The 16,858-nt window shown below is 43.7% G+C and overlaps 1 protein-coding gene across 2 annotated transcripts in view; it reads left to right on the top strand.

Annotated features, from left to right (window-relative positions):
* The window catches only part of CUNH11orf65 (chromosome unknown C11orf65 homolog), a 56,550-nt gene extending 52,876 nt beyond the window's left edge, over positions 1-3,674 (top strand). For both annotated transcript variants that reach the window (XM_039229240.1, XM_039229238.1), the window contains exons 8-9: positions 940-995; positions 3,276-3,674. In XM_039229240.1, coding sequence (XP_039085171.1) covers positions 940-995; positions 3,276-3,427 — 208 coding nt within the window. In that variant the 3' untranslated portion in view covers positions 3,428-3,674. The remainder of the gene's footprint in view (positions 1-939; positions 996-3,275) is intronic.
* The last annotated feature ends 13,184 nt before the right edge of the window (positions 3,675-16,858 follow it).

Raw genomic sequence — 16,858 nt, 5'->3', positions numbered from 1 at the left:
CTTGGATAATACATACCTTCCCGTAACAGCAACAACAAAACTTCAGAAACACACAGCCAAAGTGGGAAAACAGTTCACATGGAATATATAAATACTTGAAAAATCACAGAGTTTTTGAATTACGTGATTCAGAATTCTTTTTTTCTCTGCACCTTTTGGGACCAGTTCCTTCCTTGATTTCTTGGGTGCAGCCACCTCTTCACCTGATTTCAGGGAGGCTTGGGAAAGGGGGTGTAGAGCCTAAGATGAACTCGGATAAGCCTCAGCAGACCTGCCTCCTCTTTGTAGCTCATCATGTAGCCTGATCCCTCCCGTTCTACCTCTTCTTGGGCAGCCTCATCTCCCTGTTGAGGGAACAGATGTGGCAGCCGTGAAATCGTGCTGGGTTTAAGTGTCATCTCTCACATCCACCGGACACAGCAGAGATAGCACTGTTGCTCCAGTACGATCATAGAGCGCACACTTTTTGTTTCCGTTGACACGGTGGAGACCGTAAGTGTGGCAGTCCAGAACCAAGGAGAGAGTTTGTTGTTTTCCCGTGACTTTTTCTCTCCTAGAGAGTTTTCTGTTCATACCTTTAATTTAGAAGTTGACTAAGATCTCAGTATGCCCTCACCTGGGGACGTCGTCTTGTGAAAAAGAAGCAGGATGAAATGAGAAGAGGTTTGGTGGAAAGAGCTCAAAGGGCCCGGACATGCTAGGCGGCAGGCACCATTTTTATCCCTCCTCCAACTCTTGTTCTAGGGGCTGCCTAGATACGCGAGAGCTGGTTGGAGATGGAAGCGTCATGAGAATTCAACATTTGGACCTGTGAATTAGCATCAACCCAAGATTTCATAGAGAAAGTGGAGTTTTAGAAGTAGTCTAACACATACTAATGGATCAGTTTATTACTAATACAGTGATTTAATTTAATGAATGCCCATATAATGTGCTTAGGTATATTGCCACCTGGAAGGAAATTGCTACAAGCAACTCTTCGGCTAACTTCAAAAGTAGGTGATTTTGAGGGTTGCTGTGGGGGGTGGGGATGGGCTAGATGGGTGATGGCCATCAAGGAGGGCACTTTTCGGGATGAGCACCGTGTGTCATATTTAAGAGGTGAATCACCGGGTTCTCCTCCTGAAGCCAAGACTACACTGGATGTTAAGTAACTTGAATATAAACTTCCTTAAAAAGTGGGTAATTTTTAGCAGTATTTGATGGGAAATTGTGAACGAAATGCTACGTTCCACACTCAGACACACTTCTATGCACCTAGCTTTTCAGCACTCTGCACTTTGTAGGGACACCAATGAATTTGCCAAGTCATTTTTACCTTTACAAGTCAGATTGTTATTTGGGAATAGAAGAAAATTTTGTTTTATTTAGGTTGGATAAAATGGTTTAAAAAATGAGTCCTCCTTTTAAAAAGTTGCTTATCTCATGGTTTCATAATTATTTTTAATGGGCAAACTTCACTTGGCAAAAGCTCAAAATGTTAGGAATGTTCTTTAGGTTCTGTGCCACTGTGGTGCTGCCAGGGACAGCGCGTTGAGGAAGCATGTTCGCATGTTCTAGAAGTATCAGTCCTCCTAACATAGCTCATGCCTAATTCTGGGTACTGTGCGTCCTGGGGGTATGGGTTCTGTCCTGCGGGGCCAGTGAGTACAGCGGAGAGGTCACACCGCTGGGGTGGTGATTCAGGCCGCCTGGGGTTGAATTCCGGCCCTGCTGTCTACTGGCTGTGCGATCCTGCAGAAGTTAGCAGCTCAGGTGCCCCGTCTGTAAAGTGAGAACAACGATAGTAGCTCTTAGGTTGTTTGGAGGTAAGAAGAGATGCTGCACGTGAAGAGCTTAGAATAGGGCCCCCCCCCCCCCCCGGTCCGTACTCCCTAAGTGTCAGCTGTCATCCGCCTTAAGCTGCCCACTTACTTCCGAGTCACGGCCGCCCCTGTGGCCTGAGCACCCTGCAGGCTTCTCCCAGCCGCCTCCAAACTGGTAAGCAGCCGGGGCGCCCCACACAACACACAGTGATTTTACAGATTTAAATCCTCCAGTTAAAGCATTGGTTTAACAAACTTTTCTTGATCGCTTACTATGAAAGTGCTGTCTGAAAGCGCTTTATAAAATAACTCATTTAATTTTCAGAACAACTCATTGAGACCAGGTGCAGGTTACAGATGAGCAAACCGAGATGCCAAGTGACTTGCTCAGGGTCACGCAGTCAGTTCCCGGGATGGCTGGGATGTGAACGGAGGCAGGCTGGCTTCAGAGACCACGTTCTTAACGATGAGGGCCTTCTGCCGCGTCTCCTGAATCCCCACCGCACGTGGAGTAAAATCCAGACGTTATCACGGCCTTCTGGCTCTGCTTCTGCCCCCCCACCCCCCTTGTCATGTCCTGCCCTCCCCCCTCACTCACAAACCTGCATCACCAGCCTCTGGCTGGTGCTTCAGAAATGCCCTGTGGTTTCCACTTGCGGGGCTTCATGGCGTTGATGGCCTTCTAGAGAACAGCTGTAAGTCACCGCCCTGACTTGACTGCAGGGATTTGTCTCTTTGACCTGAAACCCCAATCCGTAGCACGTAGTAGGTCCTCAGTGGCATAAAGGCATGGCAAGTACAGACCTGAAGCAGAGAATATCAATACTGAGCTAAAAGAGATTACTGTGAGAAGAAGGGAGGTGATAGCGTGGCCATCGGGAGGGACAGAGAATCAAGTGCTGCAGATCCACATTATGAGTGCAGTCCGTGGAGGAGGGCACGTTGAGGGTGTTGGCGTGGGAGAAGAGGAGACAATGGGTGTCACTTCTCCAAGAAGCACCAGGAAATCAAATCCGGAGAAGGTCTGGAACCTTTTCTCTCGAACCGTTAGCTAATAGTTAACTGTGGAGCACTAGCTGAAGGCCAGACGAACTAAATGCTACGGTGTTTTACCGCACCATTGCACTTAATTCTCATAATTCTGAGGTACGTATGTGCTATTATTATCGCCATTTTACAGGTTCAGTAACTTGCCCCAAATGCACAGCTTCTTAGTAGTGGCTCAGACCTCAAGCCCAGGTCCCGCGGAACCTTCCGTAGAGACGAACCGCTGTGTAGTGAAGAGTAGGAGGAACTGAACTACTCAGGACAATATGGCTTCAGTTGAGAAGGATACAAAGGCATCCGCTCGAGGCGGGATAGCGAGGAACACAGAAGGGACCTCGCCGGCTGTACACTGAGCAGTGTGCTGGATGAGTCTGCTCCTTCCCGTATGTGACATCTTTCTCAACATTTGTCATTTCTCTCTAGGTTTCCCATTTGAGCGAGCTCGGAAACAAGGATACGACTATGCAGATATATCAGAGGAGAAACTGGGAATCCCAGAAGATACTTCAGATGGAAGTTCTGATAAAAATCCAAACTTTACTAGACCAACACCTGATCTCACTTATGACGTGTAAAGTCCTCTGCTTACCTGAGCAGTAGCCCTTCACGCCCTGACTCCGTCAGTTATCATCACGAGATCGTTTACTCGCACTGGAACGACTTGTATATTCTTGGCACAGAACCCAACTCAAGAAAATAAAGAAGCCTAAAGGGAAATAGGACATCAGACTTCATACAATGGTCATGAAAATGTAGAGATTATTCCTTGTATTTGAAGAAACTGCAGTAATCTAACAATCGCATAAATAAATATATTTATGTGCCCCCCCCCAAAAAAAGTCATTGGATTTTCTTCTCTACTTGAAGCATTCTTTGTGTGTTCGTGTCAGAGCTCTTTTTCCATTTAAAAAAGGAAAGAGGCGCCTGGGTGGCTCAGTCTGCTAAGCGTCCGACTTAGGCGCAGGTCATGATCTCACAGTCAGTGAGTTGGTCAGCGAGTTTGAGCCCCACGTCGGGCTCCGTGCTGACAGCTCAGAGCCTGGAGCTGCTTCAGACTCCGTGTCTCCCTCTCTCTGCCCCTCCCCCAATCACACTCTGTCTCTGTCTCTCAAAAATGAAACAATGTTAAAAAAAACTTAAAATACATAAATAATAAAAAAGGGGAAAGGGCAGTGTAACAGGCTCTCCTTTTATCAGGAAAGCAAAAGCCCTACCAGAAGCTACAGCGTTAGCCACTGAGGCCTCCTTGAAATGAAACCAGGTCACGGGGGACCCTTAGCTAAAGAAGCTAGAAAAGCAAAAATCTGTCTTTCAGCTTCCACAGGGGGAGGAGTAGAGGAGTAGCTTCCACAGGGGGAGGAGTAGAGGAGTGGAGGTAACTGCTGGGCCTCCCACACCTTCCCGCTCTGAATTATTGTGTGTTCCCATAAGCAACCTTTGCTACTAGCCCTCGTCACCCTGATCACAGTGGGTCTTATTGTAGGTAGAGCATGTGTGCAAGTAGGGTAGAGGAGCAGAGAGAGCGAGAGAAAGTTCCAAGTAAGTTCCAGGCTCAGCACAAAGCCAGACACAAGGCTCGATCTCAGGACCCTGAGATCATGCCCTGAGCTGAAATCAAGAATCGGATGCTCGACCAACTGAGCCACCCAGGTGCCATCACACTGAACCTTTGAAAGCCTGCGTGGCTCAGTTGGTTAAGCGTCCAACTCTTGATCTCAGTCAGGTCATGATGTCACTGTTCGTGAGAACGAGCCCAGTGTGGGGCTCTGTGCTGAGAGGGCAGAGCCTGCTTGGGATTCTCTCTCTGCCCCTCACACACTCACGCATAAGCTCGCTCGCTCGCTCTCTCAAAATAAACTTAAAAAAAAAATCTGTCTATAACCCTGATAGACTAGGGGCTTGCACCTGCAAGTATTAAGAAAAACAGCAATCATGGGGCGCCTGGGTGGCTTAGTCGGTTAAGCGTCCGACTTTCGCTTAGGTCATGATCTCGCGGTTCGTGGGTTCGAGCCCCACGTCGGGCTCTGTGCTGACTGCCAGCTCAGAGCCTGGAGCCTGTTTCAGAGTCTGACTCCCTCTTTCTCTGACCCTCCCCTGCTCACGCTGTCTCTCTCTCTCTCTCTCTCCTAGAAATAAATAAAACATTAAAAAACATTTAAAAGAAAAAGAAAAATAGCAATCAGAAGATCTGTGTATTTAAGAAAATCTGATTTCCTGAGCTTTAATTTACATCTACCCATTTTGAGTATTCAGTTTGAGTTTTGACAGATGTATACATTCATGTAAATTTCACATTCAAGATTGATAGTATTCCCATCACCCCCCAGATTATGCATCTGCAGTCAGTCTACTTATTTCACCTTGAGTCCTGGAAACCACTGATCTTTCAATCACTACAGCTCTGCCTTTGCTAGAATGTCATGTAAATGGAACGATTCCATATGTAGCCTTCTTGGTTTAGCTTTTCATTTAGCATAATGCTTTTGAGATTCATCCCTGTTACCACTCTACTCAGTATTGCATTCCTTTTTTAATGACTTAGCGTTCCATTGTATGGCTTTACCACAGTTTGCTTCTCCATTCGCCAACTGATGGACATTTGATTGTTTCCAGTTTGGGATCATTATGAATGACGGTGCTGTGAGCATTCACGTAGAGTCTTTGTTTTCATTTCTCTTGGAAAATACCTGCAAGGGGAATTGCTAAGGCAAGCTCTATTTTATAAGAACCGGTTTTTTCTTATTTTTTTATATATTTATCGGAGTATAATTGACATACAGTGTTAGTTTCAGGGACACAAGATACTGATTTGACAATTCTATCGTTGTATAGAATACTCACCAATGCCCACAACTACTGTGTGGTACTTGTCATTTTCTTATTTATTTTACAACTGGAAGTTTGTGGCTCTTAATCTCTGTCTATTTTGATCAACCCCCACCCCCTGCCATCCACCTCCCTTCTAGCAACCACCAATTTGTTCTCCGTATTTAAAATGTTTATATTTTGTTTGCTTTTAGATTCCACATATAAATGAAATTTCTAGTGTTTGCCTTTGACATATTTCACTTTGCATACAGTACCTCAAGGTCCATCCATGTTGTCACAAATAGCAAGGTTTCACTTCTTCTATGTCCAGGTAATATTCCAGTATGTGTGGGCACCTGGGTGGCTCAGTACGTTAAGCGCCCGACTCTTGATTTCGGCTTAGGTCATGATCTCGCAGTTGGCGAGATTGAGCCCTGCACTGGGCTCTGTGCTGCTTGGGACTCTCCCCCTCTTTCTGCCCTTCCCCCACTCATGTGTGCGCATGCTCTCTCTCTCTCTCAAGTAAACTTAAAAAAAAAATTCCAAAAAAAAAAAAAAAAAAAATTCCAGTGTGTATGTGTGTGTATCATATCTTGCTATTATAAATAGTGCCGCAATAAAAATAGGAGTGCATATATCTTTTCAAATTAATGGTGCTTTCATTTTCTTTGAGTAAATAGTAGTGGAATTATGGGATCATATGATAATTCCATTTTTTTTTTTTTTTTGAGGAACCTTCACACTGTACTCCTCAGTGCACTAATTAACATTCCCACTAAGAATGCCTGAGGGTTCTATTTTCTCCACATCCTTGTCAGCATATTATTTCTTGTCTTTTTTAAGTCTAGCTATTCTGACACATGTAAGGTGGTATCTCATTGTGGTTTTGATTTGCATTTCCCTGATGATGAGTGATGCCGAACGTCTTTATATGTCTGTTGGCCATCTGTATGTCTTCTGAGGAAAAAATGTCTATTAGGTCTTCTGTCCATTTTTAAATCAGATTTTAGTTTTTTGGTGTTGAGTTGTGTAAGTTCTTTAAATATTTTGGATGTTAACTCGTTATCAGATATATCATTTGCAAAATGTCTTCTCCCATTCAGTAGGTTGTCATTTCGTTTTGATAGTTTGCTTTGCTTTGCTTTTTATTTTGCTGAAAGTCTCAGTTGTTTGTTCTTGCTTTTGTTTCCTTTGCCTGCGGAGACATATCCATAAATACATTGTCATTTCATTATTTTGCATGTGGCTGTCCAGTTCCCCCAACACCATTTATTGAAGAGGCTGTCTTTTCCTTGTTTTATATTCTCAGCTCTTTTGTCATAACTTAATTGACCGTATAAGCAATGGGTGTATTTCTGCTGCATTGATCTATAGGTTTATTTTTGTGCCATTACCGTACTAGTTTGTTACCACAGCTTTGTAGTATATTTTGGAATCTGGGATCGTGATACTTCCAGCTTAGCTCTTTCTCAAGATTGCTTTGGATTTTCAGGGTCCTTTGTGGTCCCATACAAATTTTAGGGTTGTATGTTCTGTTTCTGTGGAAAATGCTGTTGGTATTTTGGTAGGGGTTGCAGTAAATCTGTAGATTGCTCTGGGGAGTATGGACATCTTAATAATCTTCCAGTGCGCGGGCATGGTATATCTTTCCATTTGTTTGTGTTGTCCTCAGTTTCTTTCATCATCACCTTGCAGTTTTCAGAGTACAGGTCTTTTACCTCCTTGGTTAAGTTTATTGCTAGGTATTTAATTATATTTACCGCAATTGTAAATGAGATTGATTTCTTTTTTTTTTTTAATGCTTTATTTCTGAGAGAGAGAAAGAGGCAGTGTGAGCAGGGGAGGGTCAGAGAGAGAGAGAGAGGGAGACACGGAATCTGAAAGAGGCTCCAGGCTCTGAGCTGTCAGCACAGAGCCCGACGCGGGGCTCGAACTCACAAACCATGGGATCATGACCTGAGCCGAAGTCGGATGCTTAACCAACTGAGCCACCCAGATGCCCCTGAGATTGATTTCTTAATTTCTCTTTCTGCTTCTTCATTATTAGCACATAGAAACAACAAATTTCTGTACGTTAATTTTGTGTCCTGGAAGATTACTGAATTCATTTATGAGTTCCAATATTTTTTTTGGCAAAGTCTTTTCTGGTTTTCTATATATAGTATCATGTCATCTGCAAATAGTGACAGCTTTACTCTTTGCTTACGATTTGGATGCCTCTCATTTCTTTTTCTTGTCTGGTTGCTGCAGCTTGGACTTGCCAGCACTATGTTGAATAAAAGTGGTGAGAGTGAACATCTTTTGTCTTGTTCCTCATCCTGGAAGAAAAGGTCTCAGTTTTTGACCATTGAGGATGATGTTAGCTGCGGAGTGTTCATTTATGAACTTTAACAAGGTATGTTCCTACTATACCTATGTTGTTAAGAGTTTTTATTGTGAAAGATGTTGTATTTTGGCAAATGCTTTAACTGCATCTTTTGAGAGGACCATATAGTTTCTGTCCTTCCTCTTGTTAAAGTTATGTATCACATTAATTGAATTATGAATATTGAACCCCCCTTGCATCTTGGAATAAATCCTACTTGATCGTGGTGAATGATCCTTTTAATGTCTTGTTGAATTTGGTTTGCTAATATTTTGTTGGTGATTTTTGCACCTGCGTTCATCAGAGATACTGGCCTATGGCTTTTCTGTGTAGTGTCTTTGTCTGGTTTGGTATCAGGGTAATGCTGGCCTCATAGAATGAATTTGGAAGTTTTCCTCTCTCCCTTTCTTTTGGAGTAGTTTCAGAAGAATGGTATTCATTCTTCTTTAAATGTTGGGTAGAATTCACCTATGAAGCCATCTGACTGTGGACTTCTGTTTGTTGGGATTTTTTTTTTTTAAATTACTGATTCAGTTTCATTACTGGTTGGTAATTGATTTGTTCAGATTTCCTACTTCTTCCTTTTTAAAAATTTTTGTTGTTGTTGTTAATGTTTGTTTATTTTTGAGAGAAAGAGAGACAGAGCTCGAGCGGGGAAGGGACAGAGAGAGAGGGAGACACAGAATCCGAAGCAGGCTCCAGACTCTGAGCTGTCAGCGCAGAGCCCGACACGGGCTCAAATCCATGAACTCTGAGATCATGACCTGAGCCAAAGTGAGACACTTAACCACCTGAGCCACCCTCTACTTCTTCCTGACTCGGATCAGAAGGTTCTATGTTTCTAGGAATTTACTAATTTTTTTCTAGGTTGTCCAATTTGTTGGCATATATTTCCCATTATATTCTCTTAAGATCCTTTGTACTTCATGTGATGTCACTTATTCTTCTTCCTTTATTTCTGATTTAACTTGAATCTCTTTCTTTATGGAGATTCTTACCAAGGTTAATTAACTTCTTCTTTTCAAAGAACCAGGGTTTAGTTTGATTGTTGATCCTTTCTCTTGTTCTTTTAATCCCTATATTATGATTTCCAACCTATCTTTTTTGTTTTCCTTCCCCTAGCTTTGGGCTTGTTTTGTTCTTACATTTTTCAGTTCCTTTAGTTATAAGGTTAGGCTATTTGAGACTTTTCTTGATCTAGATTTAGGCCTGTATCATTATAAACTTCCCTCTTAGAACTGTTTTCACCGTGTCTCAAAGGTTTTTGACCATTGTATTTTCATTTTTATTTGTGCCCATGTATTTTTTTTATTTCCTCTTCATTTATTTGCTGACTCATTGGATGTTTAATAGCATATTGTTTAGCCTCCGTGCTTTTGTGGTTTTTTTGTTTTTTTTTTTCTTGTAAGTGATTTCTAGTTTCATACCGTTGTGGGCAGAAAAGATGCTTGATACGGTTTTAGTCTTCTTAAATTTATTGAGACTTGTTTTGTGGCCTAACTTGTGATCTATCTTAGAGAATATTCCATGTGCACTTGAAAATGACGTGTATTCTGCTGTGTTTGGATGGAATGTTCTGTAGATCTCTGTTAGGCCCATCTGGTCTAATGTGTTATTTAAAGCCACAGTTTCCTGTTGGTTTTCTGTCTGGGTGATCTGTTCATTGATTCGATAGGGTGTTTAAGTCCTATCCGTGTTTATGTCCTATTTAAGTCCTATCCTTTATTATGTCTATTAACATTTGCTTTATGCATTTAGGTGCTTCTGTGTGGAGTGCCTAGATGTTTACAGTTGTTATACAGTGTTGTTGGGCTGATCCTTTCTATCTTTATGTAACGCCTTTCTTTGTCTCTTGCTAAAGTCTTTGTTTTTGTTTTTGTTTTTTTTTAATGTTTTTTATTTTATTTCTAGGAGAGAGAGAGAGAGGGAGACAGCGTGAGCAGGGGAGGGTCAGAGAGAGAGGGAGTCACAAACAGAAACAGGCTCCAGGCTCTGAGCTGGCAGTCAGCACAGAGCCCGACGCAGAGCTCGAACCCACGAACTGCGAGATCATGACCTAAGCAAAAGTCGGACGCTTAACCGACTAAGCCACCCAGGCGCCCCTAAAGTCCTTGTTTTAAACTCCACCTTGTCTGGTATAAGTATTGCTACCGCATCTTTTGTTCCACTTCTATTTGCGTAGAATATCTTTTCCCATTCCTTCACTTTCCGTCTGTATGTGTCTCTAGGTTTGAAGTGATCTCATGTGGGCAGCGTATAGATGGGTCTTGTTTCTTGTAGGGGTGTGGTCTGATTTTTTATCCATTTTGTCACCCTGTGTCTTTTGATTGGAACATTTAGTCCATTTACATTTCAAGTAATTAGTAAGTATACACTTTTTGCCATTTTGTTGATTGTTTTCTGGTTTTTAGTTCTCTGTTCTTTTTTGTTCTCTTACTCTGTTACCTCATGGTTTGATGGCTTTATTTAGTGTATACTTTGATAACTTTCTCTTTATTTTTTGCATATCTATTAGAGTTTTTTGATTTGTCGTTACCATGGGTTTCGTATATAATATCCTATGTGTATAACTGTATGTATTAAGTTGATCACTTAAGTTCAAACACAGCATTAAAGCGCTCAATTTTTACTCCTTCCGTTTTATGTCTATAGGGTCATATTTCACATCTTTTTATTTTTTGTTTCCCTTCACAAATTTTTATAGGCATAATTGATGTTACTATTTTTGTGTTTTATCCTCCATACTGGCTTTGCAAGTGATTAATCTGTCATTACTGTATGTTTGCTTTTTCCTGTAACATTTTCCTTTCATAATTTTCTTCTGGCTACAGCCTTTTCTTGAAAGAATTCCCATAAACATTTCTTAAAAGAGTGGTGTAGTGTGATGAACTTATTTCTGGGGAACTAGTGATCTCTCCTTTGCTCCCTCCTGATGACCTTGCCGGGGAAGGTGCTCTTGTTTGTAGGCTTTTCCCTTTCAGCACTTGAGATAACATCCCACCGCTCCCTCTGGCTGCAGAAGTTCGCCTGAGAACCCCGCTGATAGCAGCCTGGGGTTTCTCCTGCATGTAGCTGTCGTCTTTGATCTTGCTGCTGCTTTTAAGACTCTGTCTTTATCAGTACCTTTCACATTTTCATTATTGTGTGTCTTGGTGTGCACCTCCTGGGCTTCGCCTGTGCCTCCTGCCGCTGGATGGATACCGCTTTGCCTCCCAGGTTAGGGAAACTTTCAGCTCTGTTTCTTCAAATAAGTTTTTGTGCCCTTCTGTCTCTCTCGCTTCTCCTTCTGGGATCCCATTACTGTGAATGTTACGCTTAATGATGCCACAGAAGTCCCCTAACCTATTCTCATTTTTCTATTATTCTGTTTTCTTTTGCTTTTTGGCCTGGTTGCTTTCCATCGCCCTGTCTTCCAGGTCACCGATCTGTTCTGCCTCCTCTGACCTGCTATTGATTCCGGCTAGTGCATATTTCCCCTTTCAGCTAATTAATTCCTCAGCCCTGACTGGTTTAGATTTTGAGGTTTTCTAGTTCTTGGTTGAAGTTCTCACGGAGTTCACCCACTGTACTCAAGTCCAGGGCGTATCTTTATGACCATTACTTTGAATTCCTTATCAGGTACGTTGCTTATTTCGGTTTCATTGAGCTGTTTCTTCTACTGTGATGGTATGTTGGTTTTTAACTTGAGGCATATTCCTCTGCCTCCTCACTTTGTCTCTGGGTTGCTTCTGTGTGTCCGGCAGGTCCGCCCTGCGCCCTGGTCTTGGAGGTAGTAGCCTTGGGTAGAAGAGGCCGTGGTGGCCTTTGCCACAGTCGCCCACAGTCCCCAGGCTTCCCGTGTGGGCTCCGGCCGTGTTGTGGCCCAGGCACCCAGCCCTCCAGCCCAGCCTGCGGAGGGCCCCGCCCTGCCTGCAGTGGGCGGAGGAGCAGTGTCCGCGGGAGCCCAGCTGTGCGTCCGCAGGCTTCCTGGGGGGCGGGGGGGGGGGCGCCTGCTGTCAGCAGTTAGCCTCTGCCCCTGCTGCAGGTGCACGGGAGGCTGGGGCTTGCCCCCGCCCCCCCGCAGCCAGCTAAAGGCAGTCACCACCGAGGGTGGGTGTGCCGGTGGGTGCACTCACGTCCCTCACCCCCCAGGGCCGGGGTCAATCAGGAGCAGGGCGGGTCCTGGCCAGGGCTGCCTGCTGTACACAGGAGGGGCGGGGGGACAGAGGGGCAGGGCGTGCTCCCCCAGCGGGGTGCATGGAGAGTTAGCCCGGGGGCCGCAGGCTGTGGCCATCTAGGCTGGGGCAGGGGGCGGGCAAGGACGCCACGGGCACCTTTATTCCTGGACAGATGCCCGACAGATCCCTGCGCCGGGCACGTGGTCCTTCACCGGCGCTCCGGGGACTTTTCAGACCGCTGCTCTGTGCGCTGTCTTGGGCAGACAGTGAGGACCCCGTTTCCTGTTGCCTGCAGCTCTGCCGGCGTAAAGCCTGCTGAGCATCACCACTTCTGAGGTTAAGATCTCCCGGTTTTCAAACTTCCTGGAGTTAAGCCTCCACTTGTTTTCAAAGCCGGTTTTCATGGGGACTCATCTTCCTTATTGCCTGTTCCGTTGCTGGGGGGGTGGGGAGGGGCGTCTTGTCTCCCCGTGTGGGGTCCGATCCTCCCACTTCCTCCTGGGGGTGATGCCCTCCTGGTTTCCGGTTCGTGGCTTGGGGTGGGGGTGTGAGCCGTGAAGGGGCTCCAGCGGTATCTCCCCGCCACCTTCCTTTTCCGGGGTGGCCTTGTGTCCGGGGCTCTGCAGTCCACTTTCGGAGTTCGCTGCACTACCTGGAGGCGTTGCCTTGGTGGAGGGGGGGCGGGGGGACCCCAGACCCTCCTACTCTGCCACCTTCCCTCAGCGGAACTCTAGACTCTGTTTTAAAAAGCGGCTGTGCCATTTTGTGTTCCCACCGGCAATGGACTCGTTCGAGCTGGCCGCCGGTATTCTGTCCCTTGGTGGTGTAAGCCGTTTTCACTCTCTCCGTTCTACCGGTGGTATAGTGAGTGGCATCTCACCGGGGTTTTGGTTTCCGTTTTTCCCTAATGACAGTGTGAGGTGCTTTCATGTGCTCATATTTGCCGTTTGGATCTCTTCTTTGGTGAGGTGTCTTGTAAAATCTTTGGCCATTTTTTAAGTTAGAATGTTCATTTCCTCATTGTGTTAAAAGATTTTTAAAGTATGCTCTAAAAGCAAATCCTTTATCTGACATGTTTTGCAAGGCTTGGCTGTTTTTTTTAATGTCTTTTAAGGAGGAAAAGGTTTTCATTTTTAAAAAGTCCAGGTTACCTTTTTTTTTTTTTTCTGGCCAGTGTTGAATGTGTTATCTACAAAATCTTTGCTTAAACCAAGGTCACAGAGGAGTTCTTGTACAAATTTTGTAATGTTAGCTCTCACATTCAGGCATATTACCCAGTTCAAGTTAGTTATTATATATAGTAGGAGAGCAGCTTTGAGATATGTGGGGTTTTTTGCATATGGAGATATTTTTTGTTTTGTTTTTTGCAAATACTATCTTTTCCCTGTTAAATTACCTTGGAGCCTTTGCTGAAAATCAGTTACTCATATACTAGGGTCTATTTCTGGATTCCTTATCCTGGTCCATTGATCTGTATGTCTTATCTTTATGGCAATACCACCTTGTATTGTTTATGTGGTGGTAGTGTAAGTCTTTTTTTTTTTTAATTTTTTAACATTTATTCATTTTTGAGAGAGTATGAGTGGGGGAGGGACACAGAGAGAAGGAGACACAGAATCCGAAGCAGGCTCCAGGCTCTGAGCTGTCAGCACAGAGCCCAAAGCAGGGCTCAAACCCAGGAGCGGTTAGATCATGACCTAAGCCGAAGTTGGATGCTTAACTGACTGAGCCACCCAGGCGCCCCTAGTGTAAGTCTTTCAAACTTCAAAATTGTTTGGCTTATTCAAGTTCCTTTGCATTTTTGTTCTGATTTTGTAATCCAATTGTCAAGTTATAAAAGAAAAAAAAATAATCCTGCTTGTATTTTGATTGCATTGCATTGATTCTGTGTATCCATTTGGGGAGAATTGCTATCTTAACAATATGGAGTCTCCCAGTTCATGAACATAACACGTCTCTCTGTATTATTTAGGACTTTGCTTTCTCGTTAATGTTTTATAAATTTTAGTGTACATGCACTTAACATATTTTATTACACTTACACCCAGCTATTTCATGTGTTTGATGGTATTGTTTTTTAATACCATCTCTAGGTACCAGCTCTAGGGTTAGAGTGTTGGGTTAGTTTAGGTGTCTGGTATTTAGTAGTTCAGAGGGCTGCAGAGGGTGGGGGTGAGGGGTAGGAGTTAGGGATTAGGGTGTGTACCTGGTATTCTGCAGTTCAGAGACCTCTCCAGAGACTAAAACCCCAGATTTCTGCTGGGATGAGAACACAGATAGCAGCCACGCACTGAGCTGAGGCAAGGAGGGGCTTGGGGGCTCTAAATACTCCTTAAATACATATTCAATGGGTCCTTCTGTTTTTACCTCCTCCTTCACAACCATTTTCAGAAATACTACCGATACTTAAATGCTTGGGGTCTCCTCCAGGGTAATGAGGCTGCTTCCCAGCGTTTCATACTGCATGTTCAGGAAGCCACTTCCTTCAGGTCTACAGTTAGGGTTAGTGTTGGGGTTAGTGTCAGGGACCAGAGTCAGGTGTTAAGTGTTAGATGTCCGGTATGAGGGTATGTGCCTGGGAGTTTGCAGTTCAGAGACCCCACCCCCTGCCGCCCACCCCCCACCCCCCCCCAAGAATAAGACTGTAGATGGCTGCTGGGGTCGGGGTTCTGGCTAGAGGTCCGTGCAGACGGAGGGGCAGGGCAGGCTGGATCTGGGTCGTGGGCTTCCCAGCTCCATGCGGACAAGCTGCCTGTCTGTGCCAGACCACAAGCTCTTTGAGGGCTCACTGCTGCCTCCCCAGGAGCTAGGCTCGTGCCTGGCACACGCGACACCCAGTCATCTGAATAGAATAAGTGAGTTTAGCGTATATTTTCTTTTAGAAAAATTTATTCAAAAACAGGAGCAATGTAACAGGCTTCTGGTAACAGTGTAGTAAAGAAAATACATCCAATGGTACTAAAATAAATCTACAGAAAATACATAATTTCATTAAAGTGCAATTAAAATACTTGAAATGGTACATATTTCTATATTTCAAGTCAGTATACTAGCTTTCTACTTTAAAGAATTGCCTACTGTAGATAAGAAATCCAGAGTTTTTCTTTTTTGCTCTTATTTCTGTAATACCATATTTCTAAGTGCATATATTTTAAGCATATACCGGAAGGAGAGGTGAACTGACCAGCACAGAACAGGGCAGCGCTCTTCTTTCCTTTAACCTAGACACAACTGTTCAGTCTATAATCGACTAGCCTTTCTAGTAGCTTCTTGGTGTGCACTGAGCAACTGACTGGTGAAGCCTAGATTCTTCTTACATGAAAGCTTCTAAAGTCAGAGACTGTCCTACACTTGCACCTTCAATTTACTATATTCTGGTCTTGGACAAGTTACTTTCTTTCTCTCAACTTCACTTTCCCCCAGCTGTAAACTGGGACAACATCACGAACCTCTCAAGAACGCCCCATATAATACGTGTTCGGTACTCAGCATACAACACATTGTCTGATTAGTATTTTAAAAACCTATTCATTTCCAGACATTGTTCCTGTCAGAATCTTTTAGAAGCTTAATTCTACCACCTGTGAATTATTCCTCCCACATTTGTTACTTGCAAATTTGGCAGACTTTACAAAGCTGTTATAATATGTGAAACAGGATAGAAAACTTATGGCATCCCTCCAGGCTGAAGCGAAGATTAATGTCATTCAGAGCTCTTTGTATGCATCAAGCAGCAAGAATTAGCAACAATTCATTTACCTATACTGTCATCTAGCTGGTAATTTCTTATTTCATCCACGAAGATCCCCTGATTTCACTGCATTAATAAAACTTCATATATATGCCTAAATTATTCATTTAGGCAGCGTACAAGACAAAGATGCATTAAGTTTGTTATCTGAAACGCAAATTACTAACTTTAAACGAGTTCTCCAGAAACCTTATCTGGAAGGAACTGTTCTTAACCCCGGTCTCTCAAGAGGCCCACAGAGAAAGCCCGGCTGCAGCTCACCTTCCCAAATAACATGACACGTGGATAAACTGTCCACCACAGATGAGGTTCAACAGGCACAGGAATGTGACTCCATGTAGAGCTACTAGAGAGACTACAAATAGGGATGTGTGAAATGATTTGTGACAGAAAATCGAAAAGTTAAAAACAAGTTGACAATACAAAACAAGTAAACAGCGAGATGTGAAGAATATACACAGCTAGGAATGGAAAGTAGTTCTTGGGAAAAAACCAACCCACGAATGGTCTAAAAAGGAGATTATACACAGCTGACAGGAGAATTCATAAACTAGAAGAGAGATACAAGTCATCAGAAAGAGAAAAGAGCACAGAAGGGTTTCAAAATGAAGAGAATAGAATGAGAAGGGCCGGTATACATTTTTAAAAATAGAAACGATACTCTCTGAAATCTGTTCTCCATAATGTAACAGCTTCACTATCCGGTAAGTGATCTTCCTACTAAAAACCCATATATAGTTCTTAAGTACTAATTTGCTTTCAACACTGCTTATATTTTTTGAATTATTTTTGAGAGAGAGAATGCAAGCGGGGGAGGGGCAGAGAGAGGGAGAGAGAATCTGAAGCAGCTCCAGGCTCTGAGCTGTCAGCACAGAGCCCGATGTGGGGCTGGAACTCATGAACTAGGAGATCATAACCTGAGTGG

This window comes from Hyaena hyaena, unplaced genomic scaffold (assembly GCF_003009895.1).
Source record: "Hyaena hyaena isolate Hyena2069 unplaced genomic scaffold, ASM300989v1 scaffold_36, whole genome shotgun sequence".
Classification (NCBI taxonomy): Eukaryota; Metazoa; Chordata; class Mammalia; order Carnivora; family Hyaenidae; genus Hyaena; species Hyaena hyaena.
Note: the sequence above shows the minus strand (reverse complement) of the source record. Positions and strands in the feature narration are given on the sequence as shown.